We start from the raw sequence: 17,970 nt of genomic DNA on the forward strand, positions 1-17,970 counted from the left end.
ACTAATAATTTGATTATTGTATCGAAAGAACAGACCCTAATGTGGGTATTGGCAAGGTTCGACTTTGGCTTTATGTAACCTTAACTGTCCTTCAGAGAGAGAGAATGTACTACGAGGCTTATAACGGTTTTCATAGTTTTCATTAAAGCAGCTACGTCATTGTTTGCAGATCTTGAAAAGTGTAGCCTACATTTTTCAAGTTCGTCGTTTGTAATCCGTATCAATCTTTTCCATCCTTAACCATCCTTGTTCCTTTATGGTTTATTATTATCTCTTTGGTGTTTTTCTATCTTAGTAAACTATTATTTTCAGGTTTCCTTCAATTTTAAGGTAATTTTGTACGTGGCCAAAATAACTCAAAATATTGAGACTGATAGTAATCCGACTTTAGTCACAGCAAATGCAAGTACTGCAGTGAGCCAATCAGAACTCGAAGCAAGAGCTTCAAAAATTGGAAAGCGCGGAAAATCATGTAGCGGGTGGCAAGCGCGGGAAAATCCCCTTTCGATTGGTCACGACTGGTTTTTGCTTTGCTCTTGATTGGTTAAAAAAAGCTGGTTTTATCTGATTGGTAATAGCAACATGTTCGACCTTCTTACCAGTTGTAAAGCTCGACTGGTGAAAATGCGGATAATGCAAATCAGTACGAAAACTGACTGTCAATTGAAAACTAATAGACCTATTTGGGATATTGAAAATATATTCACACAGACATTTGTAAGTGTAGCTTTATATATACAAAAATGTACGTTTCATAGTTTTGGTGTTACGATGAATATATTAACATAACGAAAATAACTGAAATGTACAGGATTTTCTCCATTTTGTTCTCGCTGTCAAACAGCAAATTAAATTCAGAACTTTTAAAAGTAATTTTATATTTGAATAAAAAAAAAAACATAAATTGACCCCTTTTGTGTGATGTTTAACGAAGAGAGTGCGAGCTAACAATTGGTGAAATAATTATTTCCAAATATGTGCATGACAATGCCAAAGATGTCCAGCTAATACAAGCCCTCCGTCACCTCTCACTTGAATCAAAGCCCGGTGGCGTGCTTTACTTAAATTGCCCCATACAGCCACCCCTGAAATTGTCACCAGCAGCATATATTGCGCCCGATTTTGCACAAGCATCAGTGCTTAACGGGTACGATCCCTGTGCACGTGCGTGCATCCGTGCTGAACTGAAAAATTAAGGTGTCACTGTAAAAATATCCGTGCAAGGGTGGGCCCGACTCAATCGGTGAGGGAGGGAATCGGTTCCCGAGCGGGAATTGATTTTAATTTTAGCTCCTGAGCCTCCCAGCGTTGGTAGTTCCAACAATGAATTTTGATCTGCAATTTTGGCGTGATCGGCCAGGGGACATTGATGGATCTCAATCCTGGACAACGTTAGTTCTACCACCAATACTATAGACCACCTTCCCTACCCTCCCGACCCTGGATCTTGGAGTTGAAAAGCGTCATTGCGACCGCGTCTCAACTAATTCGCCGCCAAGCTACATTGCGAAAGCCCTGGAAGAGTTTACCTGTGTGTCGCTTCCAAATATGCCGAACATTAAGATTTTTGGCGGAAATTCTCATCAACAACTGGCTAAGTTGATTGCAGAACGACTGGGAAACGACCTGGGTAAATGTGTGTTGAAAAAGTTCTCAAACAAGGAGACAAGGTGAGCTTAGTCTTATTCAGTTATTGGAGTACTGCGAATCGCCAGCTTCAACGAAGTGTTTCTGGTGTAGCTTTGTGACAGGTCTGTGATTTCTCCGATTCCATGTGAAGACACAGCTCATATACAAAGAAAGAGCCATGATTAGCGCTAAACATCCAAGGCAAACAGTAACATCAAGCTTAGTATGAATTCACAGTATTTTTATCGACCTAGCAAATAGCTTACTTGTCCAGGCAACACATGCAAGTCTTAATGTGTAAGAGAGCATAAAAGCTGTCTGTTGTTTTGTAGAAATCGTCAGCACCACTTTGTGTGAGTTTCATATTAAATTGATGTCGAAGGTTTCATTAAAAACTTGTTACTGTTTATTTTAATTTGTACTAAAGACCGGGAAAACATTTCTCACGCACGCGTGTGGCAGAAATGGATTAAAACACGTGCTCACGACATCCGTCATGCAAACATCACGAACCAGTTTTACAAACTGTGGATAATATTAAACGCACAGTGTTCGTTTGTACTGTTATCTTTGTCACTTGATTAATTGTGCTGAGACAATATTCTTTGATATATTTCCCATTAAGAGGTCATTAGAGTCATCAGAAGGTATTTATATTCACGTGATAAAACTTGAGAATTTCGTTTTCCATATTCTCCAGAAGAATGGCAGTTCAGTCTTCTTTTCTTTTCTCAGAGAAGAAGCAAGTCAATTTTATTAGTACTCAGATGAGACAAAATTAATAATAATAGCAATTAATAATGTGTAATAACAAGTAATGCTCCGAAGTTTGCAGAGAACAAGGTTATCTTATTTATTGCAAGCTTAGGATTCTCCCAGCTCATAGAAACTGAAACCAAGCTTTCTTGCTCTTTAAATATTGATAAACTAATTTATTGATGGTTTCATTCAACAATATTTCATGAAAACTTGGCCAGTCTAACAGTCTTCTATCAATTCATAAAAAGGCAACTGTGCAGCCAACCAGTTTTAATAAACATACGTTATGCTGGACACAGTAACAAACTTTGTGAAGTGCCTATTCTTGCCATCCGCAACATCTCCACCAGTAATACAACAAATCAACATAATCAGGAACCAAATTTTACATTATAGCTAACAGTAACAAAATTTATACTGAAATTTAAGCGACTTTTGTTGCTCGACAATGACATGAATTAGCACGTAACATAAAACCGATAGTGTTCCACCTGACAACAGAATGTCAATAGTCTACCCAGTCAAGGGTATGCTTGACTGAATACTCAGTGGCCAGTTGGGAAAGTGTCCCTGACTTTTTAGTGGACCAGGACAAAACAAAATTAGCCTTCAATTTCCTCTTGTTGAACACATAAAATATCACATAAATCCACTTATAATTTTCCACTTCAGAATCAGAGTTCAGTACAAGAAACTAAAGTACTCCAATAAGTCTACTTACTTTTGTCTCTCTGCAGCAACTTTTTTGTATTGTAGTTGCAAATTGAGTGATCAAACCTTAACTCTGAGGGGCATAATGTTCTCTTTTGAATTGGCTACTTGTTTACTGCCAGTCTCAAACTCTGCTTCTCATTTTTCAGTGTTGAAATTGGTGAGTCAGTCCGAGGGGAAGATGTCTTCATCGTTCAAAGTGGTTGTGGCGACATCAATGATAATTTAATGGAGCTGTTGATTATGATCAATGCGTGTAAGATTGCATCAGCACAGCGTGTCACAGCTGTTATTCCATGCTTTCCGTATGCAAGACAGGACAAGAAAGATAAGGTAATGAAACATACTGTGCTAACATTAAGAAATAGAAAACATGTTCTGTGTTCCTATCGAGTAATAGAAACACGAGTGGAAGTTTGGGAGAATGAGAAATGCTGTGGGAACACAAACTGACAGGCAAGTGTTTCCACAGCACTTGCGAGTTCTCCCAAACCTTGCTGTAAGTTGTATTGATCAACATGTTGCACAAAGTTGAACTTATGATTGCTAAACACAGCATGTTGAGCACTGCAAATGGCAGCCTAGATGGTAAAATGTGCAACAACGTTTTTGCATGTCAAGTCGCAATAAAATGTTACTCGGCCTTAAGTTGATTCTACTCAATTGCACTTTTTGCCTATCTTTGCTATGCGTGATTTTTGTATGGAAAAATGTAGCAGAATGTTTTACGTGGAAAATGCAAGGTAAAGAAGTCTTATGAAGTAATTCTTTCCTGTTTAATGTTATAGAGCCGTGCACCAATTTCTGCTAAACTGGTGGCCAACATGTTGTCAGTAGCTGGTGCAGATCACATTATTACCATGGATCTTCATGCGTCACAAATACAGGTTTGAACAGACTTTTATGCTAACAGCCTTGTCACTAACTCAGGTCATAAAATTAAACCCAAAATTAATTGGATGAAATAATGTTTGAAATTCTCTCAGCTATTGCTGTGAAGTGAATGAGATTTCCAAGCAAGTCCCTCAAGGGCCTTCACTAATAACAACTGAGTGGAGGAAATAGTTTCTTGAATTCATTCAGTTTAAAGATTTTTTGAAACAACTGAAAATTGAAACATTATGAGTATCAACAGCAATACATGTAATTGAATACTGAAATGGCTACGTGTAAGTATGAATGGGACAAAACTCAAGAGCACAAAGTACCAAGGCACTGTTGATCAAGTAAGAAGTGAACTGCATCCATGACCCACTCATTGAGTTTACCATCTACCACGCCTGCATTGTGTTTAATTATTGTCCTGTACACTGTCTGCCCTTCAGGGTTTCTTCGATATACCAGTGGACAATTTGTATGCTGAGCCTGCTGTGCTGAAATGGATCAGAGAGCACATTTCTGACTGGGAACGTTCAGTGATTGTGTCGCCCGATGCAGGAGGAGCTAAAAGGTTTGAACTACAAGTTATGCTATGTGGAGACAAAAGACACACTTATTCTAGATTAAAATATTAAAGGTTTAGCTGTGTGAACTTTGAATTTTAGAAATGCGAGATTAAGTTCTGGCTGGGTTCCACTGTGTAGCATAACACACTACTTACTATCATCTCGATATCAGAAAATTTTGTATCCAAGAGCAGTCGCAGACAGATGACAAGAATAAAGAAAATCATCAATTAGCGATTATTGCCTGGAAGTACCATCAAACTCTCAGAATTCACATTGAAAGAAGTGTGTGGTAATTAGTGGTGAGAATTATTATTTTGATCTCGGAAGTCAAAGGAATAAGTAAACAAGTATGTATTGGTCTGTTCTTTCAGAGTGACGTCAATCGCTGATCACTTGAATGTTGGCTTTGCCTTGATTCATAAAGAGGTAAATTTGTCGAATTTTTTATTACTGGTACAGGGATTTAGAACCCTGAAGTACTCGGACAGTAGTGTTACAAAAATCTACTCTAATTTTTTTATTTTGAATAGTTGAAGTGTCAAGGATGGACTAGTCTGTGGGCTGTAAATCCAAACCTTTTCTCATTTGTCACTTGTTTTGCTACCACATTTCAAAGTGAAAATTCAAGTTTTCGTATTGACTGGATGATTCCATTTAGAGCATAATCATAGCGCTCTTATATTTGTATACTTATGTAATCAGCGAAAAGTTGCCAATGAAGTGGCAAGCATGGTTCTTGTGGGAGACGTCAAAGATCGCACAGCAATCCTTGTCGATGATATGGCTGACACTTGTGGTACACTCACACTAGCAGCACAGAAGTAAGTTAGTCTGTTAAGTTTGGCTTGTCTTTCCCAGCACTGAAGCAGGGTTCTTTCACTCCCACTTCAGCTCTTGGAGAATAGATCTGTAGTTTTTCATCAGTTGGTGTCTTGATGTTTGCACTCATCTTCCTCTGCCACACAGATCTTCTTAGACCATCGTTTTTTCCTGAAATCTCAGAATTGATCTTGAAATTGTCATTTATGATATGTGTGCTTTTCTCAAGTGGGGTAACATGTTAGGTAACATACATGTATAGGGCTTTCTGTTAGCTTTGGATTAGCCCATTGCTTTGATCCTCAGGCCCACAGTTTGTTGCTTTGTGGGTAAATTATACCAACAACAGAGATGTTCACCTGTAACATCAAGGGCCCATCATTCAACACACTCAGGCATAACAGGTGTTACAGGTTACAGCCCTCAATAATAGCTCTGATGTATCTAATGCTATACTTAGATTTGAAAGGATTTTAAAAGTCTTTTTGGTTTGCTGAAGGCACAGTTTGTTAATTGCCAGGTATTTCTTGTCATTTGTACAGATTGCAAGATGCTGGTGCAGCTAAAGTATATGCCATCTTAACACATGGCATCTTTTCTGGCCCCGCCCTTAAGAGAATTGAGGAGAGTGACCTTGAAGCTGTTGTGGTCACAAATACCATTCCACAGGAAAGTAAGATGCAGAATTGCCAAAAGATCAAGGTTTGTTGTGATTTTTCTTCCTTAAAGCTTCAAGTAACTTTAACAAAGTGACTGACAAAACTAGATTTCCAAGTGGGAGGCAGTTTCTAAATCTGCTTCAACATAGACATGAATTCTGTATGGGCTCACCTTTGTTGAAGTCATAAACCACAAAGTCATAATATGTTTAACAAAATTAATAGATGTTTTATGTTGCCTTGCGTGTGGTTAGTAGTTGATCACAGATGATGTCATAATGTGATAGAAACAACAAAGTGGCACACAAGGGTGATAACCACGTGTCGCTGATGTTCTTTGTACATTTTGATGTCTTCTGTGATCAACTGCTGAACAGAAGTATGGCAGCACAGAGTCTACTTGTTTTATATTAAGGAGATCAAACAAAAAATGTTGATAATGTCTTCCATGTGTCTTTCCTCCAATTGATCATAGGTAAGAACCAATCGAATGCAAGAATAATTGGAAATATTATATAATACGTGTTTCATTGCCTGATGATGCAGAGCAACAGTTTCTGAACAAATAGATCACTTCTGCCATTTCATACCAGCATGGGTAGAGGGTGTTGACTTTAGTACCCATCTTTGTTTATCCACATTTTGGTTTGTTTTATTTTATGTCAACATTCATTTTTTTCTCTCCTTTTGTCTTAGTGCATTGACATCTCCATGATCCTTGCCGAGGCAATTCGCAGGACACACAATGGCGAATCTGTGTCGTACCTGTTCACAAATGTACCTCTTTAGATATCCAAGATATTTGTACAAAAGAGTATATGGTCATTGTTACATCATGTACATAACCAGAGAGTACTGAGACTGATATTAGTAGCTTAGCTAAAGAATCAAGAGGATTATCTCTCTTGGTGGCTTAACAGCAGTTCAACTGGAATGACAATTTGTTAACCTTAGCCTCACACTGATAAGAGATATGGGGTGATGAATGGTCCTTCAAAATCCATGGGTTTTGCAAAAATTTCGATGAATTTCACAAGTCTCGCAGTCTCGTTTGTTTTTAGCCATTATTTGCATCTTGTAGTATCAATTTTTTTCACAAAGCTTTCTTGGAGTCAGTGTCTAAATTTGTTTACAAAGCTAAGAAAGTCTCAAAGTCTGATTTGTTTATTTTTATAAGTGACCTCTGAATGTGAACATCTCGCGCTTGCATTTAAATCATTCTGAAATCATGGTCTCACAATTTGAAAAGTCAAAATGTTTCGGGCTTGCAAAGAGAAACGCTAATCTTGCCTTCTCAAAAAGTCTCATATTTACCATTCACCACCCCTTCTGCAAACAGAAGCGTGTGGCTAAGGTTTGTAAAGCTGGGTTATCTGTGTCATAGATCATATAATTTCGGTGAAAGTATTTTGGTGATCAGCCTAGTAACATATTAAACACCAGTATCTGTTATAAGGAGATGGTCCTAGGCAAAGTTGTGCTTTAAGTCTTGACCATTCTTTTCTCATCAGAAGTAATATTAATGTCACCAGTTAAGTCATAGAAACGAATCTAGGCAGTTACTTGGAAATGAAATTTTGAGTTTAGCTCATATAAGCATCTTTTTGGTATCTGCTCTGATAGGGCTTATAACTCCTTTGGAGCAGTTTTCAATTGAGTGTTGAAAGTAATCAGGCAGTTACTTTGGTTTTGGTTTTACTACGGTTTGAGATTAGCTGAGTAGTCTAATTGGTGAGTAATTGGTTTGGTTTTGGTGTTACGACACTCAATTGAAACCTGCTATAACCAACTTCAAGTAATTTCCAAGTAATAGCCAGATTGTGGGTGACAAAACACACAAAAAAAACCTACACTGCATGTAGTATGATAGGTTAACTTGCATTCATCAGTCAAAATTTGGTTTTAAGTCAGTTTTGTCAAGATTATTTGTCATAAAAGCTATCAGATATGCTAACTAAAGTATTACTAAAAGGATTCTCTAAAATACATTTTTATGAAAAATAGGTATTGATAACTTTTCCAGTGTTGACCATGTCCAAATAAACGCCGGGTCTTCAAAGCCGAGGTTCAAAAAGACCGCCCAATCCTCCAATCAAAATCGAGAAAATACAATACAGCTCCCACATCCCTCCCAAACTCTCTGCTTCCTTTGAGGCCCCGTCCAACTATGTCGGAGGAATTTGAAAAGGCAGCGTTATTTCTACGGTTAGGCCTACCGTCCACACTGATCCGTCACGAAAACGGAGCTTTTGGAAAACTGTCTTCGAACCGGAGGAATTTGAAAACGCCGGCTTTTCGTTTTCGTGTGGACAGAAAACGTTTTGAAAACGAGCTTTTTGAAAACGATGACGTCACGATAATCATGTGATTCCCCAGACCGAGTTTTCCTCAAACACAAATCCGAAATGACCAGGGATTGTTTCATTCTTAAATTCCTCCGGCGTAGTGTGGACGGAAAACATTTGATGCGTTTTCAGAGTGAAAGGCCTCCGTTTTCAAATTCCTCCGCCGTAGTGTGGTCAAGGCCTGAGTTCTCCAGGTTACAATAACTATTAAAGTGAAAGATTTCATAGTACATTTAACATTTATTTAACATGTGTGAAGTTCAAAGAAATACAGAATACAGATGTACTTTTTTCACTTTGTCTGACTCGTTTATGTATTGAAGTTGAAGTCTGTTTCTGCCTAAAGGCAAACCTTACACTCTCTACAATAGATTTTCAAACTTTGAGAAGCACGTGATATATGATATTATTTCACATCACAATTATTCATTTTTTTATTAAAAAAAAATAAAAAAGTATTGCTCGAAAGCTGGATAACGGTATCCACCGCATAAATCGCTATCCAGTGGTTAAGTGTTTACAGAACAAACTGTGCTGTCTCCTGGATAGTGATTTATCCGTTGGATAGCGTTATCACCTTTCGATCAACTGGGTGACTTCAGGAACGCTCGGTTTGTTTTACGTGACAGCAAATGCGTTACATAGTAACGACGCAAGTCAGCAGCTAGGAGAGATTGCCAACTAAACGAAACAAAGTTGCTTATCTTCAGGCATTCGTTTAAAGGTAGAATCCAAGGAAATTCCTACTTGGTTAAGAGTTACAGGAAATGTGCTTCATAAAAAAATCTGAAAGTTCTTGTTGAGGTCCGCAAAACACAGTCCTGCCTGTCTTAAAGATCGCACGCTAAAAGATTTCTAATTCTTTCACGAGCAAACTTTGCCTTGCTTTCCAAATACCTGGAGATTTCTTTTCTCACATCCTTTGGACATTCTGAGGAAGAGAAAAAATAATCCTTCAATGATGGAATTTATAGTTACCAGTGTTAAAACGATCTGTTAGTAGTGTTAAATCATAGTTGCTTGTTATGCTAAATAAATTGCTTGCGCTTAGAGGTGTGGCTGCAAATGATGGCTGAAGTGAGAACGAGAGTAAAAGACGCAGTGACTAAGAGACGACATTTGTTTCCAAACAGAGCTATTAGATTCGGTTTCTTCTCATCTACAACTTTGAAAAGCGTGCTATATTATGCAAAAATTCCTGCGTCGTGCTTAATCAAAATAAAATTTTCTATCAACAACGGAGCGGAATCGGGTCTGTGTTAGTTCAACTTTTGCTAAAGGATGAAACGTAGCCCCTGCTTAGTGTATCAAACAAGAAGTGCAAACAAAGAAGCCACAATTTAAGCAGAGCTGATATTACGTAAACCTGACGCGACAACGATATGACAGAGTCCAAATACAACCGTGGACAGCTGTATCGACCTTGTTGGGTCTCGACAGCACGGTTAGCTATATCTGCAAAAATTAGAGCAACCAGTACGAAGATCAGAATTGTCCTCTAAATGCACATGGTAGCGATCTCATGAAATTCGATAGAGCGGTTTTTAGAGTGTTGTAAAACCAAAACCCAAGTAATCACTCCGGCCAATCACAAAGGACGCAGACAATACAGTGAACCAATCAGAACTCCAAGTCATTACATGTAGACGACGCAAAGCGCGGGAAAACGTGTGCGAGCGAGTCGCGATTGGGTTTGGTTTTACTCTTGATTGGATGAAAAAGTAGCGCGAGTTTTTAAACCAATCATGCTGCGTAGTAAGCGCCAAAGCAATTAGCTTTCTACACTCCAATGAAAACCACTCTATCCGCGTATTTTTACTTACTCTCGTGACAGCGACGTCCGAAGTAGGTGGTACCGTGACAGTCACAACGAAAAGTTCGTTGCGCTGATCCACTAATTTGGACACAATATCCATTGTTTTTACACGGATTGTCTTCGCACGGGTCCTCTGAAACACAAAAATTAAATGTAGTGGTTTAATGGACGACATAAAATCTTTCTTGAAAGTGAAGAATGCTCATCGCAGTAAATTTTCAATTTAAGCAATTGGAAAGACGAAGCCTGAAAAAATCAGGGCTTCAACGGGATTCGAACCCGTGACCTCCGTGATACCGGTGCGATGCTCTACCAACTAAGCTATGAAGCCACACATTGGGAGCAAGGTCAATTAATTGAGTTCATATCTTCCCGTGAGGAGTGAAATGATGTGAAGTATATATGAAATAATTCTTTTTCGAACTGCGGTTGTAGATGAAAGCGAAGAATGCTCATCGCAGTAATTTTTTTTTTTTTTTTACCGTGATGAGCATTCTTCACTTTCATCTACAACCGCAGTTCAAATATGAATTATTTCATATATACTTCACATAAAATCTTTCTTGACGGTTGAAAGTCGTCTAAGATGTGTAGAAAAAAATAAACAAGAGACTAGGGAACCAACCATTTTAGCGCGGTTAGGGCGTTATGACCATTCAAGGGGAGGGGGTCGAATACGAAGGCATGTTCGCGTCACATATCAAACTCGAGAGAAAGTGTTTTATCGCGATATCCAAACACCGAGAAGAGAGTTGAAAATACGACGCGTAGCGGTGTATTTTTGAAGAAATTCGAGGTGTTTGGGTAGCCGATGAAACACTGTATCGAGTGTTTGATATATGTTCTCAATCGAAACAAAAACTAAGAAGTAAACGAAGAAGTGAAGTCGTCAAAATCTATGCTTATTAAGACCGGGTATCCAAACCTTCACGGTTGTGATTTTCTTTGTTTTAACTCGATGAATTGTTAGTTAATGCGTTTGAGAAATTTATAGAAGCTAGCGCTATTTTACAGATGACGCAACTTGAAATAGTTAACATATTTTTTTCAAATTCGACGCTCACGAATTATTTCAATTTTCCCCCGTCTCCAGCACCCTTTTTGTCGGGTTTATTGTCGCCTCTATAATTGAAAGAGATCTGATGTTAAATTTGTTGCGATTTTTTTAATGTCACTTGGAAAAAAAGCTATTAAACTGCAAGACGTTCTCGAAACCAAAATGTTTATAGCTTACCTAACTGTTGTGTATTGTTTGCAAGACAGCTATCCAGCGACGGGTACTTGAACGGATTATTGCAGCAAAACGCCTTCGCACAATGGCACATTCCCTCCACTATGTAACAACCCTGGTATTGCTTATTGCACCTCAATGATCGAACACAGGACAGCTGTGGGGCCGCAAGGGAGACTGCAACTGAAAGACAAGCACGTACGTATTTCAAATACTGTCAAAATGCGCGGAGCATGGGGAGAGGAAAGGAGAAGCCTCGCTCCCGCTTCCGCGCGCGACCTCGATTTCGGTCGCTCCCGCGCGCGGGAGAGACGCGAGAGATCCTGAAAACGAGTTTGGCGTGCGACCTTCCACTTAGACTGCCGAGGAGAGCTAGTGCAAAACGTGATGTTATCTCGCATTCGGCTGGCACAGATGACCTCTACATGTATAAGGTTACATTTACTATTCTAAAAACAGTGCTCGCAGGCCGTAAACAACTCTTGACGTTTCTTCATTTATGCCAAAAATGCAGTAAATTATCTTAGGTTTAAAACCTTTATACACCGATTCTACTTTAAACAATTACTAAACGGATAAGCCACAAGGGATAAATGATTTTCGGCCTCCACAATCTTGTACAGTCAAAACTCTTGTACAGTTAAACTTCTCTGCAACATCCATTCTTGGGACAGAATTTACCGGCTCCTGAGTTGTTTTCAGTCGGTCGTGCTTAGAAAACAGTAATCTGTGTGGATTAGCGCGCAGCTGGAGCAAAAAAATCCCGACCTAACAACAGAAACTAGCTGGAGATGGTTCTTAGGTCTGTTAAAACTCGTGGCTTCTGTTTAATCGGACAAACAGATTACAATCGTCAGCTCTTAGATTTTCACTTACATTCATCCGCTATGAACACCAGGTACCAAACGTTTTCTACAGTTTCCAGAAACAAACGTTATACAAGGAAGAAAGCCAGCTTACCAAAGCACAGAAGAACAGATACGATCACAAACGTCTTCATCGCGGAAAATTCTTTCAAGGCGAGTTCCTTGAGGTACTTCTGTAAACGCTCAACGACACAACTAAAAGATAAGTGAGGAGTCGTGTTATATAATCCCGGCACCTTTTGGCACTGGACCAGAATAAACCCACTGATGACAGCCATTTGTCTGAAAGGAAATTTACGCCAATCAAGAAGTGATGATAGGATCTTTTCGATTTTCGTCAAGTGTACTGACAGCCCGGGGGGCTACCCCTAGAAAAATTTGGTGGGGATGTGAGGTACGCTTCCCAAAACCCTCACCCTATATATGACCAAAATCTGCGATTTTCCCTAACCTATTTATATAACCTAACCAAAAATTTGATACCCTATTTAAGACCTGACCCTACAATCAGTACCCTGTTATAGACCTTTCATATAATTAGCTACCTGTAGTTCAGGCGCTGTGAAGGGCTTTTATGGATGGTCTTATCAATAATGATGAAAAAGTAGCTTCTTAAAAAACACACTAGAGCGCAAAAACCATACTCTATTTATGACCAAAATGGTCAGAATCGATGCCCTATTTATGACCAAAACGATTGAAAACCCGGCCTTTGTGAACGCACATACCTACAGAGCCCGTCTAAGGGAGTACCCCCTCCCCTGGGACTGACAGCCACTCACACAAAATTTAATCATTAATGGGTAATCCCCGCGAGGTGCAAGAACATTTTTAGCTTCTGCTCTGGCTTTTAACAAAAGTTACGTCGTCAGGTTAAGAAAAATTTAGAACGCCAAAGTATTTTGGAACGTTTCGTTTTCTTTGTGTAAAATACCGGAAACACAAACAATTTGTGGGAAAACCACAAACGTTATTAACGGGTACAAGCAAGTAAGCATTGTACAGCTTTCTTGTACATTTGTACTTTGTAGACGATAACAGGCTTAAAATTAATTTCGCACCGCTGGTATTTCAATAATCACAACACTGAAAAGATTTGCCCGATGATGCCACTTTTAAGTTTTATTTTTTACAGGCCACTGGAGGTCAAGAATTGGCTCGCAGGATCTGACGGAAATGTTATGAGATATGTTGTATGATCAATTTAGTCATTCACCTATTGTTCATTGTTCTTTTTTCACTTTCCTGCTGTTGACAACTTAACTGCGTAGGAAGGAAATTGGGAAGCTTCCAGGATAACGTACACTTGAAAGTTCATGCCGGGTGACGGAAGAAAACAATATAATAGAAGGATGCGCCCGCTTAGCTGGTAATGTTTTCAAAATACGTGAAACTGGGTGACACGATTCTAACACTGATAAGAGCTACAAAAGCTCCCATTATCTTTATTTCCATGCTGACAAAGATCTGTACGACAAAGCTAACAAAAGCGCTTTGGTTATTTAAAGAATAAAACCGTAACAAAAATTTGCTCTTTGTCAATTGAATTCGAAAGACGGGGGCGGGGGGGGGGGGGGAATACTCCATTTTGATACAAAAGGTACCCCTTTCGTATGCCGTTTTCTTGAAAAAAGATACCCGTTTCTCATATTAAGAACACTGCATCCTTTTTCTAAGTCCTTGAATGAAGTTAATGAGCAACATTAGCGGAGAACATCAAGCACAATCAGAAGAGACGTTACCAGAAAAAAAAAAAAAACGTTACCAGAAAAAAAAAAGTATTTTATATTCAGTTCATGTTCACGTTGGACTTACATTTCAGATATCCTTACCCTTTAATATGCTGCAACTTGTGAAATCCCTACCCTTTTAATTTTATATACCTGAACCCTTAAAAAAGGTACCCCTTTCTGGCGGAGGCTTCCTGTATAGGACATTATAGGGCGTGCCCCACCCCCCGGGGCGACAAAGGTGAGCCATGATGGCATGCTCCCAGAGGTATGTACAGAAACAGGCAGGTCGTAATCTTGGGCTAGCTTTAATTTAAAGATCGATCACCGTGTTTACCCCCTTGACCTTCCGTTGTTTTTCTGAAATTCTCTTCCTGGCGCGTTCCGTAAATGACTTCATTGCATTCCGTCCCGTCAGTTATATAGAATTTTATTTTTCTTATTTGTGTATGTATGTGTCTCGAGAAACCTCTTTAACGACAAGGCATTGGTATGAAATTTGTGAGCAGGAACGTTGAGACGAGAATCCAGACTTGGAGAAAGCAAGTCACATACATCAGTCGCGAACCCGGGGAGGGGGGGGGGGGGGAAGTCCCATATAACAAGGACTGGGGTGCTCTTCTTATCTTTTAGGGGTTAAAAAAGTCGTTTCAGTACCTGTTAAGACTGTTTAGCCTCAAAAGGTCCACAGCGGGAACTTTCGTGGTATCTTTTAGGGTATTTAGCCGAAAAAAAATATGACAGAAGCAGCCTGACAATCAACTTTACGAGTAGAAGGTATTCGAAGCAATCGTGTAAATCGCTATTAAAAATTATAGTGTCAGTTAATGTGTTGTCTTAAAATTGGTACCTCTTAAAGGTCAAAAAATTCAAGCCACGCCCACAAAATAGGATCTTGTACCTCTGAGGGGTTCTTTTCAAAATTTCCGGCGAGCACCCCCTTCTTTTCATATGGGAAACCCCCCGGGTCTCTTAACAGGGTAGTACGTGCGTCGATATAAAGATAGCGGAATCAAATGAAGCCAAAGGAAATGAAACAAGACTCCGAAAACGGCGACAGGTGGCTTGAACAGCCAACATGTTGTCACATCAGTGAGTTCCACATTCCTCAATGGAAAATGTCAGATTGTGTCATCTGAATAGTATTTTAGCATTACATATTTTGTAGGTTGCCTTTGTTATCAGCGTAATGGATCTTTCGATTGTTTCACCTCTCTGATGGACAAATAGAAAGTTCACGCTGAGATTGGTTAGTGCTTTTCAGTCAGATAACCACCATTTGTTAGAGAGTAGGGAAAGCTTCTATTCATCAGAGTAAATGATCTCTTTTTCGCTTTAAGTGGGCTGTTTAATTGTTACAGAATTGTAAAACTAGCTCATTCATAGCAATAACATCATAAGAGAAAATAAGAAAAAGGCAAAATGACTAAGATTGTACCAGCGAGCAGTCTCCTTCGATCTAGGAAGATCTCGAAAGATCGAAAGAGCCCTGCCAACAAAAACGTATTTTTCTCCGGAAATTAAGATGGTCAGAGAAAACACTGATCAGAGAATCGATGTTCAAAAAATTCCGTTTTAATTTGATATCTGGAATAACCAAGCAGGATTTTTTTCTTATCAAATTTGGCCACTGTAAGTGTCAAAAGAAGCATGTACTTGCTAATTTTTTTTTTAAAGGATGGTAAAAAAAAAAAAATCAATTCCCGGACACATTCACTATTTCTCAACGACACAGGTAATTTTTACGAGATTTCATAGTGTTTCCCTTAAACAATAGCTTAACCGCATTCTGTTCGAATGAATACTCAACACCAAGATTTTACAACCAGAAATGGCTCCAAAGCAAGCCACGCAAAAAGTCTGAGTAACTTTACGTCAACAACAAACACATGGACCAGACAACAGAGATCAATGTATTGTATTTCCTATTGTTTATTGTTATTATTATATCAGTTCAAGATAACAGATTGGCAAGACCACATTTAATAAATAGACTTTCTAGCACCAAAGAACTGTACCTTACAATAACTTCACTGAAGTGAATAGACATGGAATTAGAATGTAGTTAATAACTTACAACTATTAATACTAAGGGGCAGTTTGGATGGTCACATATATTAGTCATCTCTATTTTCAAATCACACATTTACTACAGCAATAAGAATCAATATTTAATAGAAATCAGTAAAATAAATATTTTTTTTCTCTCAGTTGGCCCCAGACCCCTTTTACGGTACGCGTGCCGACCCAACGGCCGCAAAGGAAACTGATCCGAGTCATTCTGGACTAACCAAATTTAAGACAATGTCGCGGCTTCAAGATGCGAAAACCTTTCTTCTCTAATTAAAAGTTTTAAACGTGAAAGGAAATTGTAATTCGTTTAAATCTCCCCCCAAACTTTTGTGATATTTAAGTGAGGCAATTTTTGCCCCTTAAACAAAGGGAACCTAAGGAAGCGTACAGAGGCACTGACATAACAACATTATCTACCTCACCTAGAAGACACCACAAACTAGAAGGAAACTTTCTTGCAACAGTGGACAACAAATAGTTTCCGTAAATAATTGAAGAGTTTCCGAAATTTAACGGTCAATCAGATGTAACCCCGAGCACTCCGAGAGCTGTTGCGTTACCTTGACGTCATCAGTATACGTCAAGTTGCAGCTTAGCAACAATTTTGGCAAAAGACCGCTGGCTTTCAAACCTCGATCCCAGACTCTCGACCCACAATCAGAGCAAACAGGTTTTGTTTCCCAGCTGTTCTAGAACAGACACCAAACGAGAAAAAAAATATCTTGAACCAATAAAACAAATTCAATAAAATCTATACCACTGTCAATCTACCTTTGTTGGTCTAATCTTCTTGTCCTCGACTCTCAAGCTCTCTGACCTAAATTTCATTTTGCTTTTAGATACATTGTATAGATATATAATTTGATTTATAATTCGTTTACATGGTAATTACACAACTGCTAATAAACCGCAGCAAAATAGTAAGCACTCGGAATTAATTTAACAACGTAGCACCAAAAATACTTTCTGCAAATTTGGAAATTATTTAATAACTTTTTTACAAATATTGATGTTAGTGAAACTGACCAGCTAACTAAATTTGTCACAAAAGGTACTAAAACCGAACCCGTTTAACTCGTGTGTACTTCTAGTTACTGGAAATGAACAAAGTACTTTAAGACTGCTACAGTAAATATAAATGTTTTGTCGTATCTACAAATAAAAAGTGCTTCCAACAAAAATATCTTTAAGCGCGCCCGTGTCTCCTCCCAGCTTATTGTGACAAAGCAGAGTTTCATTACAGGTTCTTCGGAAAATGGGAGCGGGAGCATGCCCGTTTTACTAAAACGCAATACCGTTATATGACGTGACAGGATTCATTAAGTAAGGCAACATCCCTCATGAAACACTTACTAAGTGTAACGGTTGTTACTTGACACCATCTAGCGACACTGTGTACTGGGACCTAACAGTATTGCAGATCTTGGTACTTTCTTTCGGCCTACCAAGAAAGCTATTTTAGCTATTACGTGACTGACACCTGCCAAACCATTATATGGCTTCTCTCATTGGTCGATTGACCACGTGTGGTGACGGATATTAAGTCACCGCCTTGTTCCTCCAAAGCTGTCTCCTCGCCGTCTCCCAAACGGAAATCAACGTACCCCTCTCCCCCTGATAACACCAACAGCATGGCCTCGGACACAGTCTTCTCTGGGCTCGTCCTGGCCGTGAGGCCGCCTAGACTTGATGACCTGCTGGAAGTCGCAGGCTGAGAAACTCTCTTCATGGAGCCTGGTACGGCCACAAAGAACTTGACCGAGTCGCGGTGACCGTGGAAGGACAACTGGGCATTTACCTGCAAACAGGGTATAGTTTTCGAGACTTGTCAAGGAACCACTGTGCATCATGTATTTAGCAACTTGAAGTAAAGCAACATCCGCC

At 39.1% G+C, this 17,970-nt stretch overlaps 3 protein-coding genes across 3 annotated transcripts in view; 1 reads left to right on the forward strand and 2 right to left on the reverse strand.

The window, feature by feature from the left end:
- Positions 1–1,474: 1,474 nt before the first annotated feature.
- On the forward strand, positions 1,475–8,665 carry LOC145496508 (ribose-phosphate pyrophosphokinase 2-like). Its single transcript, XM_081476202.1, has 8 exons — positions 1,475–1,670; positions 3,249–3,432; positions 3,888–3,986; positions 4,425–4,549; positions 4,919–4,973; positions 5,250–5,368; positions 5,909–6,068; positions 6,722–8,665. The coding sequence occupies exons 1-8, from the start codon at positions 1,549–1,551 to the stop codon at positions 6,812–6,814; spliced, it is 957 nt and encodes a 318-aa protein (XP_081332328.1). The 5' UTR covers positions 1,475–1,548; the 3' UTR covers positions 6,815–8,665.
- A 74-nt stretch (positions 8,666–8,739) lies between these two features.
- Positions 8,740–13,211, reverse strand: LOC145496506 (uncharacterized). Its single transcript, XM_081476196.1, has 4 exons — positions 12,378–13,211; positions 11,421–11,600; positions 10,194–10,319; positions 8,740–9,301 (listed from the first exon to the last, which is right to left on the reverse strand). The coding sequence occupies exons 1-4, from the start codon at positions 12,559–12,561 to the stop codon at positions 9,201–9,203; spliced, it is 591 nt and encodes a 196-aa protein (XP_081332322.1). The 5' UTR covers positions 12,562–13,211; the 3' UTR covers positions 8,740–9,200.
- Positions 13,212–15,679: 2,468 nt separating this feature from the next.
- The window catches only part of LOC145498229 (C-Jun-amino-terminal kinase-interacting protein 4-like), a 33,572-nt gene continuing 31,281 nt past the window's right edge, over positions 15,680–17,970 (reverse strand). Inside the window, exon 23 of the mRNA XM_081478125.1 lies at positions 15,680–17,884. Coding sequence (XP_081334251.1) covers positions 17,552–17,884 — 333 coding nt within the window. The 3' untranslated portion in view covers positions 15,680–17,551. The remainder of the gene's footprint in view (positions 17,885–17,970) is intronic.

Source organism: Orbicella franksi, chromosome 9, assembly GCF_964199315.1.
Source record: "Orbicella franksi chromosome 9, jaOrbFran1.1, whole genome shotgun sequence".
NCBI lineage: Eukaryota > Metazoa > Cnidaria > Anthozoa > Scleractinia > Merulinidae > Orbicella > Orbicella franksi.